General features: G+C 45.3%; 1 protein-coding gene across 1 annotated transcript; it reads right to left on the reverse strand.

The window, feature by feature from the left end:
* Window positions 1–4,706: 4,706 nt before the first annotated feature.
* Window positions 4,707–6,071, reverse strand: IL36B (interleukin 36 beta). Its single transcript, XM_024743953.1, is given in 3 exon segments — window positions 4,707–4,786; window positions 4,789–4,918; window positions 5,928–6,071. Coding segments are annotated over 3 exon segments (354 nt in total).
* Window positions 6,072–16,219: the final 10,148 nt, after the last annotated feature.

Below are 16,219 nucleotides of genomic sequence, written 5' to 3' on the forward strand. Positions count from 1 at the left end.
CATCCAGTGAAACAGTATAGAGGAAACAAGGACTCAAGGATGAGCCCTGAGGAACTTCAGCCTTCACAAGTCACATAAGGAGGAATCAGTAAAGGAAGGAGAGCGAGGTTGGGGAAAAACTAGGAGTGACTTGCTGCAGAACCCCTAGCACTGAGGGTAAGGATGAGGGGAGAGGGGCAGGCCATGTCCGATGCCAGTTAAGGTGAGGACAGTGGAGTGTCCACAGGATTTGGCAACAGCGACATCACTGGTGATGCTCAAAAGAAAGGTTTTGGTGGAGAAGTCAAAAGTCAGAGGTCTTGACTTCAGACTGTTGTGAACAGCAAATGTCTTACTAGTAATCGGCAACTTACCAATTAAAGTAACAACGAGGGGCTTCCCTTCCCTGGTGGTGCAGCGGTTGACAGTCTGCCTGCCGATGCGGGGGACACGGGTTCGTGCCCCGGTCCGGGAAGATCCCACATGCCGCGGAGCGGCTGGGCCCGTGAACCACGGCCGCTGAGCCTGCGCGTCCGGAGCCTGTGCTCCGCAACGGGAGAGGCCACAACAGTGAGAGGCCCGCGTACCGCAAAAAAAAAAAAAAAAAAAAAAAAGTAACAACGAGAGATTATTCTTTGTACACTGATGAACAAAACTTTTGTTTTTTTAACTTAAAATTAAGTTTTGGGCAGAGAGGAATGAACACATAATTGGGAGTATACATTGGCAGATCTACATCAAAGGGCAGATTGTCAGTAGCAGTTGAAAATAAAGAATGTCCAGGGAATTACCTGGCCGTCCAGTGGTTAGGACTCCACACTTCCACTGCAGGGGGCACGGGTTTAATCCCTGATTGGGGAACTAAGATCCTGCATGCCACAAGGAGAGGCCAAAAATTTTAAGGGCTTCCCTGGTGGCGCAGTGGTTGAGAGTCCGCCTGCCGATGCAGGGGACGCGGGTTCGTGCCCCGGTCCGGGAGGATCCCACATGCCACGGAGCGGCTGGGCCCGTGAGCCATGGCCACTGGGCCTGCGCATCCGGAGCCTGTGCTCCGCAGAGGGAGAGGCCACAACAGTGAGAGGCCCGTGTACCACAAAAAAAAAAAAAAAAAAATTTTAAAAAGAATTTCTTTAATCTATGGTCAAGCGATTCACCAATCTATTCTAAAGAATGTCTTGTGTGTGTGTACAGGAAGCATATACTAGAACGTTCACTGACACATTGTTTGTAAAGCAACAACAAAAAGTGGAAACAAACTAACTGTCCATCAGTGAAGGGATGACTATTCAACCAATGGTAAAAATCATTCTATTGGAAACTGCCGTGGTTGAAAAGAATGAGATAGATCCATCCATATAAGCATAAATAGCTATTTGAACATATTGTTGAGTGAAAAAAGTTGGAGGAATATAGGTATTGTATCATACCAATTAGGGAAACGCACACACACAGAACAACACCAAGTGTTTCCAATAGGTACATAGGAGTATGTAAACGCATAGGAAATGGACCAGGATGATGCCAACACATCAGTGGTTATCGTTGGGTTGGGGGGGGGGGAATTGGGATTTGAGGAAAGGATTTGGATTTGTCAGTTATGTTTTTACTTTTTTTTATTTACAGGAGAATGTAGCCATGTATTAATAACAGCTGAAGTTTATATTTTTTAAAGTGGAAAGAGTGAATGGGTTGTGAGGAAAGTAGTTTATAAGCAGAGGCTGTGAGTTTCTCAAAGGATGAGAAGTAACTCTGGTCAACAAGACTCTGACCACCATAGAGCAGTGGGTAAGAGGACCAACTCCACCCTGAGGCTGCCTAGAGCAGCTGGGAGCTTAACCCTCTGCCTCATTGTCTTGGTTCTGCCAGCAGATGACAGATCGTCACGGTGGCCTGAGACTATGAGATCAGAGTTGATGAACACAGTTTAGGCCCCAAAAGTTGAGGTGGGGAGTAGAAGGCACCTCTCATTTCTCTATTTCAGCTGCCTCAAAAATAAGGGCACTGCTTTGATTTTTATTTTGTCACCAGCGTATTCTCTATGTGTTTGAATGTAGATGGGGACCAGGGGTAAGGGACTGTACCCCCCAAACCTTCAAAATTTAATGTCAGTTCAAGGAGGTTAGATATATGTTTTTCTGCTTTGTTTACTACTGTATCCCCAGCATTTAGAACAGTGTAAGTGCTCAAAAAACATTTGCTAAATGGTGGAAATTATTGGTCCTGACACTCCTCTTGAGAATAAACCCAGGTTCTGGTATTTGCGGTTCAAGCCACATGGTGAGTTTAGGGAAACCATTGCTGCTGGCTTTGACCTTGGGCAGTAAGTTACAGCTTTTATTATGGTCATGCTGCTATTATAGGCGCAGATGAAGCCGATATTAATCAGAGCTTTAATCTGCAAAGATCTTCTAAATTACACAAAAGTAGAGAACATCACTGTGTAGGTTTTGGTCTCTTAATGGTCGGTATTAGATATTGGGAGGTGGCACTCTATCGGCTGCACAGTCTTTGTCATTGGGAATCTCATTTCTAGTTGCATCTTTGGCCAAGTAGAGAACCAATGAGGAATGATGTTATTATGACTTTTCACGTGACCTGTCCACTTATTCCTGGAGCCATTACCCAATCATACGGCTTAGAGTTGACTCTGGAGTATTTTCTTCATAATCAAGGCTCTTCTGCTTATAAATGACTCAAATGCTAATTGAGCAGTTAATTGATAGTTTATTTTCTGCATATTTCTCTTCCCTTCTTCTTTCTCATTGATAACTAGTGTTGTTTTCTTGCCTCAAGGTCACATTAGATTATAAACAAAGTTAAAGTTCTCAACCTAAGGGACAGGCAAAGATTCTCAGTTGCAAGCTCACAGAGCCTATGAAATTTTCTCTTCCAAAGAATAAAAGAAACTGGAGATGAAGAAAGGGAAAAGCAAATATAGACACTGACCCAAATTGGAAAGGATGGGTGGGAGGGAGTAGGAATCTGAAATAGACTTGCATTTGGGGGTTCAGGGTGCTGAATGGAAGAGATTCAGGGGAAAGGCTATCCTCGAGCATCTCAAGTATAACCCCATCTCTGCCAGTCTATGGATAACTCACCAGCCAACAGCCCTGGATCTGAGTAAGGCCACCTTAACTCGAGCTTAAGAAAGCAACAATAGCATCAACATCTTGAATATTAGAGTATTTCAAAGGCTGGAGGAAAAAGTCATGGAAACCAGTGTTTCAGAGACGGGAACAAGGGAAATAACACTGCTACAGCTCTCTTTTTCTTCTGTCGTGAGGGGATGAGATCTCAAGGTCCTTCTACTCTGCCATTTTGTCCCTCCTCTCTTTCTCCATCTGTCTGTCTTGGAATGATGAGAAGTGATCCCAGGGAACAAGAATGGGGACTGGGGAAATTGAAGCAGGAAAATGAAGGAAGCCAATGCAAGGAGGTGTTCCTGAGCTCAGCACTCCTGTGGGCGACTGTGACTTAATCCTGCTGGGACCCTCTGAGGAACCATGTGGAATACATCTCAGAATTGTCCACTTCAGTGATGGAAGAGAGCAGCATTTCCCTACCCGCTCCCATCCCCCATTGGTGAAGGATTCCCAGCCATTGCAAATCCCGATACACCTGCTCATGACGTGCAAAGAAGGGCAAGGTTTCCTGAAGGAAGAGAGCCTGACATGCTCACATTCATGTTCAGGGCATTGCGGTTACTTGCAATTTACATGTCACTGGTTAAGTGGATACGTAAATTATACTACAGGCTTTAACTAAAGTAATCCTCACAAAATGGACAACTGGCTTAAAAGCATGTCAATAAAGAAACTGTTGATTGAATGTTCTACTAGAGTCTAGAAAACATGAATAATAGCAAGAATATATCATAGCTGATGCCTGAAAAAAATGTAAACCACTATTAGTGATTCTTTGAAATACAGACTGATTTACATTTACTATGGTTAACGATTAATCTTAACCAAAGTACATACTGTGTGTCAGATTTTTTTTTTTTTGCGGTACACGGGCCTCTCACTGTTGTGGCCTCTCCCATCGCGGAGCACAGGCTCTGGACGCGCAGGGTCAGCAGCCATGGCTCACGGGCCCAGCCGCTCCGCGGCATGTGGGATCTTCCCGGACCGGGGCACGAACCCGTGTCCCCTGCATTGCCAGGCGGACTCTCAACCACTGCGCCGCCAGGGAAGCCCCTGTGTGTCAGATTATTAACTAATGATATTATGAGTTTATCATGATTATCAAGACATGTAAAATTTTTACTTCTTACCCTTTAGATTCCTCTTTTGGAGAGCATAATATTTATAATAAACATGCATAGAATTAATATTCTTTTATTGATAGGGTTGTATGAACTAAACTGTTTGGAATTCACATCTCTAGGCTATGGGTTGGCAGAAGGAATAGGAAGAGAGGCTACAAGAAGCATTTGGGATGTGGACTTAAGTGGACTTAACTAGGTGGACGGTGGGACAAGATCAAGAAAGAATAAAAAGTGACTCGTAGGTTCACCCTGGAATGATGCTCAAGTGCGGGGGGGGGACATGGTATATCCTGAGGATATCTAGAGGGTGTCCAGAGGATGAGATGGTTTTGGGGTGATGAGAATGAGGTAGACTATGGATGGGCATCAGTGCATGGTGGTCTCTTAAGATGACCCATTGTGTTTTCAAACAGAAGAATCTCTGACTGCTTGATCCAGCCACGTAGAACCCAGGCTGGATTTAGTTTTCACCCTCTAAGTAGAAGTTAGTGTTTTCAGTTTTGCCCCTCTCCTTGGTGAGAGTGACGGGCTGCCCACCATGGAGGAGGTAGCTATGAACCAGCCTGGGCAGGAGACTGACTGAAAGACGAAAGTGGAGACCTCCTCGATGCAGAAAAAGAGAAAGGGCTCCTGCCCTTTGAAGTTCCCACATAGGTTCACGATATTTTCCTCCTGGGCGTAGGAAAGAGGCTTGTTAGAAAGGATTGCTGGGAGGCGGAAGCTAAACTAACCCAGCCCTGGGAGAGTCTCATTTCCCCAAAGGGAGGGACGGAGGCCAGGGACACAGGCTGATGAAAGGGGAACACCAGCTTTGAAATAGGCAACCCAGGGCTTCCCTGGTGGCGCAGCGGTTGCCGATGCAGGGGACACGGGTTCGTGCCCCGGTCCGGGAAGATCCCACATGCCGCAGGGCGGCTGGGCCCGTGAGCCATGGTCGCTGAGCCTGCGCGTCCGGAGCCTGTGCTCCGCAACGGGAGAGGCCACAACAGTGAGAGGCCCGCGTACCGCAAAAAAAAAAAAAAGAAATAGGCAATCCACTTGTTGCCAGTAGCTTGGCCTCACCCCAGGATCCCATCACACAAGGTGTTTCTGATTCCTTAAGGCAGCATGTCTTCCTGAGAACGGGGGGTGGGGGGTGGGGGGCGGAACTGTAAGTCTCTTTCATGGACGCACCCATCTGATGGTTCAGGCCAGTCTCACGAGATTCCCAGCCTCCAAGTGGGTTTATACGTTACAGCTTCCATCATAAGCAGAGGATTCACTTCAAAACTACAAATCTTACTTTCAGTACGGGGACCATAAGTGTGTCATCCGCAAGACCTGATTAACAATCTCCCCTCTTGTCTCCACTGCCTTTGCTTAAGAGGAAGCATCCCAGCACCTAAGAGAATTTCTGGGAGGCAGTTAAAGAAGACTGAGAATGGAGAAGCCACCATTCTTCGGCCTTTCTGAAACACTTTCGTGGGTGTATTCTCTGGCTGGCAGAGGGTGCTCTGACATTTAAATGAGTGTTACATCCATTCCAAAGGTCGCTTGTATTGATTTGGGAATCAGCCAGGTCAGCTGTCCTTTACACTGAATACCCAGGATTGCACACCTGTTACTTTTATTCAGTAACATGTTAAATGACATTGAAAGTTCATCTCATTGCACTTCTCTCATTAGCTGTACAGCCGCTCACCTTAAGCTGCAAAGCAGGCTGGCCCCGGATTTCTGTACAGCAGAGACAGAGATTTTGCTCCTTGATTCCCAGGTAATATGGAGTACCTTTTCCATTACAGTAAAAGTCCGTGTCTGTACGTGCTGTTAAGGAAAGGAAACCCATTTCCTTTTTCTTCCTTAATATCAGAACTCCAGCTGTCACCAGGGTACACTACTTCCCCAAAATAAAAATAAATTTCCCACCCCACTTACAGCTAACTTTGACCATATGCTTAAGGTGTAGCCGATGAGACAGGAGTGGAAGTGTTGTGTGAGATTTCTAAGAATGTTCTTTAAAAGTAGTCGACTCAGCTGGGAGGAGCTTTATTTCTTATACCCTGTGTCTTCATACTTAGATGATGGTGGAGGTGACCTTGAACTTGGTAAAGCGGAACGCTAGACTCCTTGGATTCTGGTGGCCTGATGAAGCCACCGTACTGGCCTTAACCTGCCTTCTCGGGCTTCTGTTCCATGAGAAAGAAAGAAACTTCTACCTTATTTAAGTCCCAGTGGTGGATGTTCTGTCCCTATCAGTTGAATTTAATTCCCAACTAATTTAGTAGGTGATTCCCAAGAGCCTGGGTGTTCTGCATCTATCCTTCTGGGCAAGGGGCAGGGAATTTATCCATTCAACATTCTTTATTCAGTGTTCATTCAAGACAAGACCCTGGAGATCTAGGTGAGAACAGGAGAGACGTCGTCATTATTGCCACGGAAAACGAGACTAAACCACGTGAGCAGAGAAATGACCAGAACCACGGTAAATTGCAACACCTGCTTTGGGGAAAGGGACCAAGGCCTGGGACAGTAGAAGACAGACCAAACTGAGAAATAGGAACCAAGAAAGACTTCTCTGCTGAGGTGAAGTTCAAACCAAGACCTTAAAGCTAAGAGGAAGCTAAGATATGAAGAAACGGGAGTCCGGTGGTGGAGGAGGTTGGGTGAAAGTGTTGACAGGGACAGGAAATGTGAAGATGCTTACGCGGAGAAGAGCTCGATAAGTTCAAGTCTCCGAAAGAAGACTGCTGCTGTGCCTGAGATCTCCCCACTGCTCCCTTCCCCCCACCTCCCACCCCTAAAACACAAATAGATGGGAAGGATACTCTTCAATTAACATAGTAAGAAAGTCACTCTTGATGCTTTGTCATGGCTGGATAGGAGGCTACACAAGTGAAGTGGGAGGGGGGGCAGTGAGGAAGGGATACAGTGATCAAGGTGAAAGAGGATATGATCTCATAAATAGGCATATTTTGCACATAGACTCGTCAGTGTCTGCTGATGGATTAAACGGAAATTGAGGAAAAGGAGGACCAAAGATGTCTCCTGTATTTCTGGCTCCAGACTGGGTCCGTGAACAGTTTGTGGAGTCAGATCCACAGTTCCACTTGGGATAGATGTAGTTAGAGATGTCTGAGAGGACATCAAAAGGACATGGGTAGGATTTTCAGAGGCGACGTCTGGGTTGGAAGCATGAATGCCAGAACGTAGAGGCAAAACATCAATCCAAGAGACCAGCTCTCAATCCCTTTAGAGGGGTGGTAGGATGATTGCAGGCTGAGGTCTGAAAATCCCCAACACTTGGAGATTTTATAGAGAAAGTGGAGTCAGAAAGGAGAATGCAGAGGAGGAGCCAGTGAACCACAGAGAAATGTTCTTACCTAAGGAGAGGATGGAGAGTGTTCAAGAAAGAAAGAGTTGTCAATTATGCTGACTGCTGCTGAGGAACCAGATGTGAGGACAGAGAAGTGGGTCTGGTGGCCTTAGAAAGAGAAGCTGGAGGGGAGTGGGCAAAGAACAGAAATTTTATCGTTTGATGTAAGCGTGAACAGGAGGGGAAATGGAGACAAGTTGTATAACCAACTCTTCCATGACTATTGTTGTATGTAGAACAGTATATAGATTGCCACATAGGAAAATAGAATGGTTGTAGAAATGAAATGTGCAAATCCAGAGGAGGTTTTTAGTATTAAGCTTGGAAATGTTATATTAGAGCGTGTCTATCAGCAATAGAAAGAATCCAGTAGACAGACAAAGACGGGATATGCCAGGAAGAGAGGAATTAAATCAGACATTGAAGGAACAAACAAGAGAGGAAAGAAGCTGATTTGGATTAACTTTTTTTCATCTTTATTGAGGTATAATTGACATGTGATAGACTGATGGGAGGAAGGAATATTCCCCCATTAGTAGAAAAAAGGACAGCAAATTAGAAAAGTGTAGGTATGATAATGGAAAGACAAAGGAGTTTAAATCTGAGGACAGAGGTTGCGACGGTTAGAAGAGAGAAACTCCAAGGAGAAGGTCAGCTACTAATTGAATGAATAATCCCTTCTTAACTAAGGACATTTTCTTTTGATAAGGAGAGCTGCCACTCCATCACACCCTCATTTCTGGGTACGGGTTTCCTTTATGTGAGGGAGCCATCTTGCCCTTTCTTGCCGTTCTTGAGGACACTGGAAACTGGTTCCCAGGCTCAGTCCCATCCCCAGTGGAGATGATGTCCCTTTAAGAGGCAACGCAGTGGCTTTGATTTTCACTCACCAGCTTTGACGTTGCTGCCAAAAGGAACTGCTATTAACCGATTTCTTTTTAGGACCCACACCATCTGCTGAGAACCACAAATAAGATGGTAACTGGGAATTAGGTGTGCTGCCAGATTACAGAAAAGCACAAAATACACATGAGGTTATTATAAACTTCAGGACTCCTGTTGCATCCTGGTAATAAAGGCTTTTGAATTCCTAGGGGGAGATTTACTGCTCTGACAAAGAGTAACTATAGGAGAAAGGGAAGGAAATTAAGGCAGGGGCTGGTTTGTGAATCAAAGCATCTGAAAGGAGCTCCATGCATTCATAGTCCGAGAGATTTTCAATATTCACCCTTTTTTCTAGGGTTACCAGTGACTTGTCTTTTTCCCTGACTGATAGTTTCTGGGTAGTAACAAAACCAAATATATTTAAATCAGGCATCAATATGTTGTTTGTTTCTCCTTTACCCTCTTTACCAAAATCAATAAGCAGTTCTAAATGCACATCATAAGAAAAGAGCGAAATAAGATGTTCAAATGCGGGTTTTGTGATCTGAGTATTTTAGCGAGAGCAAACACATTTACAACTTGAGCAAATGATAGGGGCCCTTGTACCCTCTTTCTTTGGAGAGGGTAGATGGAAGTATTTCCAAGCTGCTTTGTGATTCACCACCAATTACCCAGGGGACTAAACTCCATGTTGGCTTCAGGGCTTTCTGCGAAGAGGACAAAGTAGATCAGATGGTGGACAGGTTGTGGTCCGCAGTTGGTCTTGTGGGGGAAGAGGGAAGAAAAACATCTTATCCGTTTCTCTCCCCTCCCCCAGAATTCTGTGTAAAAAAATTTTCGAGAAAGCTGCCCTGAGATCCTATCTTATCCATAGATGCACGTTTGAGATTAAGGATGGGAAATCATGTTCCAGGGCCATAAAACTCCAGCCGGAAGCTCCCATCACTGTCGTGGCTGCAGTGGCCCTAGGATGCCCTCCATCTGTCACATCTGGGATTGTTGGGAGATTCTAGCGCATCAGCTCAGCTACCTTCTAGTGCAGCGAGTCTCTGGATTCAGAGGAAGGAAGAAAGAATGTGTGCCTATCTCCCTTTAGCCCTCCATACAGCTGGTAAGCCACCAGTTCTCCCGACTTCAAGCCTGAACATCCTAAATAACGGGCAGCTACCCTGTCTCTCTCACCCCCATCGTCCCCCATCCCTCATCCAAAGAGGCATCTCTAAGGATCCTGCGCAAGGACGTCCATGGGCCCCGTGAGGTATTTTGACTGTTAGGGGACATCCACCTCTGGGCTTATGGTTAGGATCCCAGGACAGTTCCCCAAGAAGACCACAAACTCCCCACAATGAGAACCAGTTGTTCACACCCCTCTCTGCCTCAGGATCTACAGTGCCTGATTCTATAGTCATCCCCAGAAAGGAAGTAAGCAAGCCGCCACCTACATCACTGGAAGCAGTCCCAGCTCCTCTGACACCCTGTGTCTTAGACCGAGGCCCAGAGAGGCTCCTCAAGGTTGGACACAGAACAGTGAAAAAAGGTTCCCCACACATGGTTCTGAACAGCAGGAGTTACCTTTGTCCAAAGAGATGCTCTTGTCCTCAAGTCCAATGTTCAAGCTCCACCTGCACCCAAGGGCCCAGTAAAGCTGTCCAGGACTCCCAGGCCTTTAAGTGAGCAAGGAAGAAGGGTTATTTCCTGGCTCTTGGTGTGCCCACTTTGGCAAGAAAGCTAGTCCGGAACAGACGTCCCGTGAGCCTTCAGTGGGTGACTGGGAGGCAACAGTGGTGTGGCCGGGCTGGGGTCCTGGAGAAACCAGAGCAGAGTAAATGCCAGGAAGCACCAATGAGGAAATACAGAAAAGGCCAGGTGCTGAGTGAAGGAGAACTTCCTTCTGGACTGCTTGGAGGCAGAGGTGTGGCTCTCTTGATTCACTGACTTGTGTGATCCATAGCCTCATTCACCTCTGATTTGGGGCAATTCATTGTGCTCCTTTCAGAGTTTTGCATAAACAATATTGAGAGCTCGTTCTGTATCTGATAGAGATTTACCTGATTAATCTTTTCATCCTCACAACAACCCTTTAGGGGCCATTCCTCTTTATTTGTTATGGAAGAAAACAGTCCCTGAGAGATGACAAAACTTACCCAAAGTCACATAGCTACTGAGAAATTTAGCTAAGTTAGAAGCCAGGTCTCGGGACTTCCCTGGTGGTCCAGTGGTTAGGACTCTCTGCACTTCCATTGCAGGGGGCATGGCTTAGATCCCTGGTCGGGGAACTAAGATCGTGTATGTCATGTGGCACAGCCAAAAAATAAAAATAAAAAGCCAAGTCCTTCTGTTCTTAACCACTATGTGGTATGTCTCCTTTGGGTCATGGTCTCCTGCACCTCGTGTTAGCTGAGGCACTCCTGCTCAGTGGTGGATATTCAAAACCGCACTGTGTCCAAGGAGACTCACGTAGTAGATGGAAACTTGGAGATTTTCTGGCTTCCTATCTCTGCATTAGGAATCAGACTCAGCCTCGACATTGGTGGTGAAAGGGAATCATTAACCTTGAAACCCAATTGATGTTCAGGCCTAAGCGTTAAGAAAAGAAATCTACTCATTCTATGCCAAAATTTGCTTCCATGTAACTCACAACCACTGATCAGGGTTCTGTTCTCTGAAATCCACCACCGACTCTCTCCCTGGGAGTATTGCAATAACCCCTAAGTGGTCTCCCTGCTTCTGTTGTTACCTCCTTAAAGTTCAACTTCCACCCAGCAGTGAGCAAGATCAAAGATGTCCATGTTGGGCTCCCCTGGTGGCGCAGCGGTTGACAGTCTGCCTGCCGATGCGGGGGACACGGGTTCGTGCCCCGGTCCGGGAAGATCCCACATGCCGCGGAGCGGCTGGGCCCGTGAGCCATGGCCGCTGAGCCTGCGCGTCCGGAGCCTGTGCTCCGCAACGGGAGAGGCCTCAACGGTGAGAGGCCCGCACACTGCAAATAAATAAATAAATAATAAAATAAGATAAATTCAGTCATATAGGAAAGACAGTAATGCTTTCATCTAAATTTTACAAAGAGAAAAAAATAAAATTATTTATCAAAGCTTTAAGTATAAATATTCAGATGTTACAATCACCAAACATAGATCTGTGAAGAACAAAAACATTTAGTCCCTCTTCATAGACTTGGGCATTAATCTAGACAACCTCAGAGCGAGGTCTTGCAGGCAAAACAATGGTACATCCTCCAAGCGGGGAAAAAGAAGGGCCGCTTCCCCCTCCTATAGCCTATAGTCCACTGGCAAAATTAGCAATCACAGTTTGCTTAAACCAGAAAGAGCACTACTGACAGAGGAAAATTATTTTAAATTCAAATGTTAAGGGTTAGGGCTTCCCTGGTGGCGCAGTGGTTGAGATCCGCCTGCCGATGCAGGGGACACGGGTTCGTGCCCCGGTCTGGGAGGATCCCACGTGCCGCGGAGCGGCTGGGCCCATGAGCCATGGCCGCTGAGCCTGCACGTCCGGAGCCTGTGCCCCGCGACGGGAGAGGCCACAACAGTGAGAGGCCTGCGTACCGCAGGAAAAAAAAAAAAATGTTAAGGGTTAGACAACTGATGATGTACTTGAAAACATTTTTTAAATTTATTTTATTGAAGTATAGTTGATTTACAATGTTGTGTTAATTTCTTCTATACAGAAAAGTGATTCAGTTATACATATATATGTATATATACATGCATTGTTTTTCATATTCTTTTCCATAGTATTTTATCACAGGATATTGAATATAGTTCCCTGTGCTCTACAGTAGGCCCTTGTTGTTTATCCATCCTATATATAAGGGTTTGCATCTAATCCCAACCTCCCACTCCATCCCTCCCCCACCCACCTTTTCCCTTGGCAGCCACAAGTCTGTTCTCTATGTCTGTGAGTCTCTTTCTGGAAAACATTGTTTTTAAAAGACCATGAACACAGCCTGAGTTTTCCACATAGAAAAATAAAATTTGTCACCAGTCCTCTTAGCTCTGATCTCTCTACTTCTCAAAACAAAATATTCTCCTAAATATGGCCAGTGTTTTCCCAGGCCTCACCAGCTCCTAGGAAGGGGTCACACCAACCATGATGACCCATCTATGAGCTGGCTTACACAAAGGTACGGGTAGGGAGTGGTTCACCACTGTAATGCTGAAAACTGGCCTTTTCTGTCCTCCCTGCCCCACTCCCACCCCACCCCCAACCCCTGCAGATGGCGTGTGCCTCTTCCCCCGTAGCCTGGGAACGAGATTTGGTTACCAACCCATATGACAGGGGGAGATTTCCGAGCAGTAAGGGGAAAGTCCGTACATGGAACCCTGCCTCCTGATATCTCATGTACTCAGCTAAATATTATTTTACCTCTTTAGGACACAGCCCAGCTAATATGCAATCATGTGTTGTGATTCATAAGAAATATATATTTGGTCTTTGTCTCCGTTTCTGGCACGGAACCCTTAAAACCCTTGGAATGTCCTAGGTATGGAGAGCAATCATGGTGTCTTTGTTATGTTAAAGAGTTGATTTTGCTGGTTTCCAGGAAAACGAACTATTTGATTAGAGGGTTTGGAACTTTCACAGTGCCACCCGCCCTTGACCTCCAGGGAGAGGAGAGAGGCTGGAGGCTGAAATCAATTGCCAATGGCCAGTGATTTAATCAATCATACCCATGTAATGAAGCCAAAAGATGGGGTTTGGAGAAGTTCTGGGCTGGTGAACATGTGGAGATCTTGAGAGAGCGGCACCCTCAGAGAGCAAGGGAGCTCCGCGCTCCGTCTCCATACCTTGCCATATGCATCTCTTTCATCTTAGGCCCAGCTCTAAACCTAGTAAGTTGGAATTTTGAGGGGAATGGGTTTAACTCACTAGGTCTAAATTTTGCCCAAACACCAGAGCTTTTCGTTTCCACCCAAGGTGATTCTGCTACTGCTTCAAGTTTGAGAAACTGGTGCACGGTACAGCTCAGCACTTACGGCATTGCATAATGATGCTTAGGTGGCCAGGGGTGCTCTGCCTGGGGCGGCTCAACCGCTGACACCCGGCTAGGTAAGTACAGCCCCAATTATGGGTGTGAGGTGGTTCGTATTTGCTGTCTTGCTCTGGGCAATTGTTGCTGATTTCTCCCACAGTGTTTCATAATATCCCAACTCCAGGAGACAGAAATTGAAGGACCCCAAATCAAGAGTACCATTATTTCCAGTTCAAATACTCAATGTCGGTGCCACCCTCCGCAAGTCACAGCCATACCATGCACCTCCTTTTCCCCACCTATAAAATGAAAAGGCTAAAGGAGATGATGTCATTAAGAAAAACTGTCCAATTCCTGGAAAAGGGGTGGGGGGGATAATTATGGTGTGCCTTTTATTTTTAATTGAAATAGAGTTGATTTACAATGTTTCAGGTATACAAGTGATTCAGTTATATATATATCAATATATCTATATGTATATATATAGATAGATAGATATTCTTTTTCAGATTTTTTTCCATTATAGGTTATCACAAGATATTGAATATAGTTCTCTGTGTATACAGTAGGTCTTTGTTTTTATCTATTTTATATAGAGTAGTGTGTATCAGTTAACCCCAAATTTCCAATTTATCCCTCCCACCTTTCCCCATTGGTAACCATGTTTCTTTTCTATGAGTCTATTTCTGTTCTGTAAATAAGTTCATTTGTATCATTTTTTTAGATTCAACATGTGATATCGTATGATATTTGCCTTTAATCTCTATGTCCATCCATGTTGCTACAAATGGCATTATTTCATTCTTTTTTATAACTGAGTACTATTCCATTGTATATATAGACCACATCTTCTTTATCCATTCATCTGTCAGTGTACATCCATGATGCTTCCATGTCTTGGCTATTGTAAATAATGCTGCTATGAACATTGGGGTGCATGTTTCTTTTTGAATTAGAGTTTTCGTCTGTTCTGGATATATACCCAGGAGTGAGATTGCTGGATCATATGGTAACTCTATTTTTAGTTTTTTAAGGAACTCTCATACTGTTTTCCATAGAGGCTGCACCAATTTACATTCCCACCAACACTGTGTGTCTTTTCAAGGTCATACTAGAGCATTATCTACCAGGCCCACTCAAGCATCATCTCACTCTCTACAAACACAACTTTATTTGACTTACTACTTACTGGTAACTTGTAGAAAATAAAGAGCATATGACTTTCGTCCAATAGAGATGTAAATGACATCAGTCTGATAGAAAAGGTAAAGTACAAAGTTTATACTTTAAGAAATAGAAGTAGGACTTCCCTGGTGGCGCGGTGGTTAAGAACCCGCCTGCCAATGCAGGGGACACAGGTTCGAGCCCTGGTCCAGGAAGATCCCACATGCCGCGGAGCAACTAAGCCCATGCACCACAACTTCTGAGCCCACGCGCCGCAACTACTGAGGCCCACGTGCCTAGAGCCCGTGCTCTGCAACAAGAGAAGCCACCATAATGAGAAGCCTGTGCACTGCAACGAAGAGTAGCCCCCGCTCGCCACAACTAGAAAGTCCACATGGGGCAACGAAGACCCAACCCAGCCAAAAAATAAAAGTAAATAAATAAACTTTAAAAAAAAGAAATAGAAGTAAAAGGGGAATGGATATGTGGACACGGGGGGTGGGATGTATTGGGAGATTGGGATTGACGTATGTGCACTGCCATGTGTAGAACAGATAGCTAGTGGGAACGTGCTGTATAACACAGGGAGCTCAGCTCGGTGCTCTGTGGTGACCTAGATGGGTGGGACGGGGGGTGGGGTGGGAGGGAGGCCCAAGAGGAAGGGGATATATGTATACACATAGGTGATTCACTTCGTTGTACAGCAGAAACTAACACAACATTGTAGAGCAACTATACCCCAATTAAAACAAACAAACAAACAACCGGCTGAATGTCTCAATATTCAAGAAAGACGAGCCCTCAACTAGCGAGGGGTGCAGGCACATTATTCTAAAGGAGGAAGGGAGAAGTAGGCTTAAGAACAGGACGATATTTCTTTTTTACTTATAAAATTAGATTTCCTAACAAATCAACTTCTCAGAAAAGAAATTGAGGTTTTTCTACATTATTTTCCTCAGTCACTCACCTTCAGCTGCAACTTGGGCTGTCCTTCGACGTCCTCACAATACAGACACATTTTTGGATCCTTTATTCCCAAATAAATGGGAATCCCTCTGTCTTCCTCAACAGAGCCTGGGTTCGTGCACGGGATAACAGTGACAATGACTGTTAGATAAGAGGGGATATGGTGTCAGTGCCCCTTTGGAAGGCAGCTATGTTCACCACATACCACCAACGCACAGTCCGTGCCCTTTGGAAGTCAGGAAAGACCAGGATCTTCCAGGTAAGGCTGGAAGAGATATTTATCTTTATCAAAACACTTATCTTTTAACTTGAAAGAAAGTTAAAAGATAAGGTACCTTTGGGGCTTCCCTGGTGGCACAATGGTTAAGACTCTGCCTGACAGTGCAGGGGACACGGGTAAGATCCCTGGTCCAGGAAGATCCCACATGCTCACAACTAACCCACGAGCCACAACTACTGAAGCCCGCGTGCCTAGAGCCCACGCTCCACAGCAAGAGGAGCCACCGCAATGAGAAGCCCGTGAACCACAACAAAGAGTAGACCCCGCTATCCGCAACTAGAAAAAGACCGCGCACAGCAGTGAAGACGCAGCACAGACAAAAAAAAAAAAAAAAAA

Source organism: Neophocaena asiaeorientalis, unplaced genomic scaffold (assembly GCF_003031525.2).
Source record: "Neophocaena asiaeorientalis asiaeorientalis breed wild unplaced genomic scaffold, Neophocaena_asiaeorientalis_V1.1 scaffold114, whole genome shotgun sequence".
NCBI classification, from domain to species: Eukaryota; Metazoa; Chordata; class Mammalia; order Artiodactyla; family Phocoenidae; genus Neophocaena; species Neophocaena asiaeorientalis.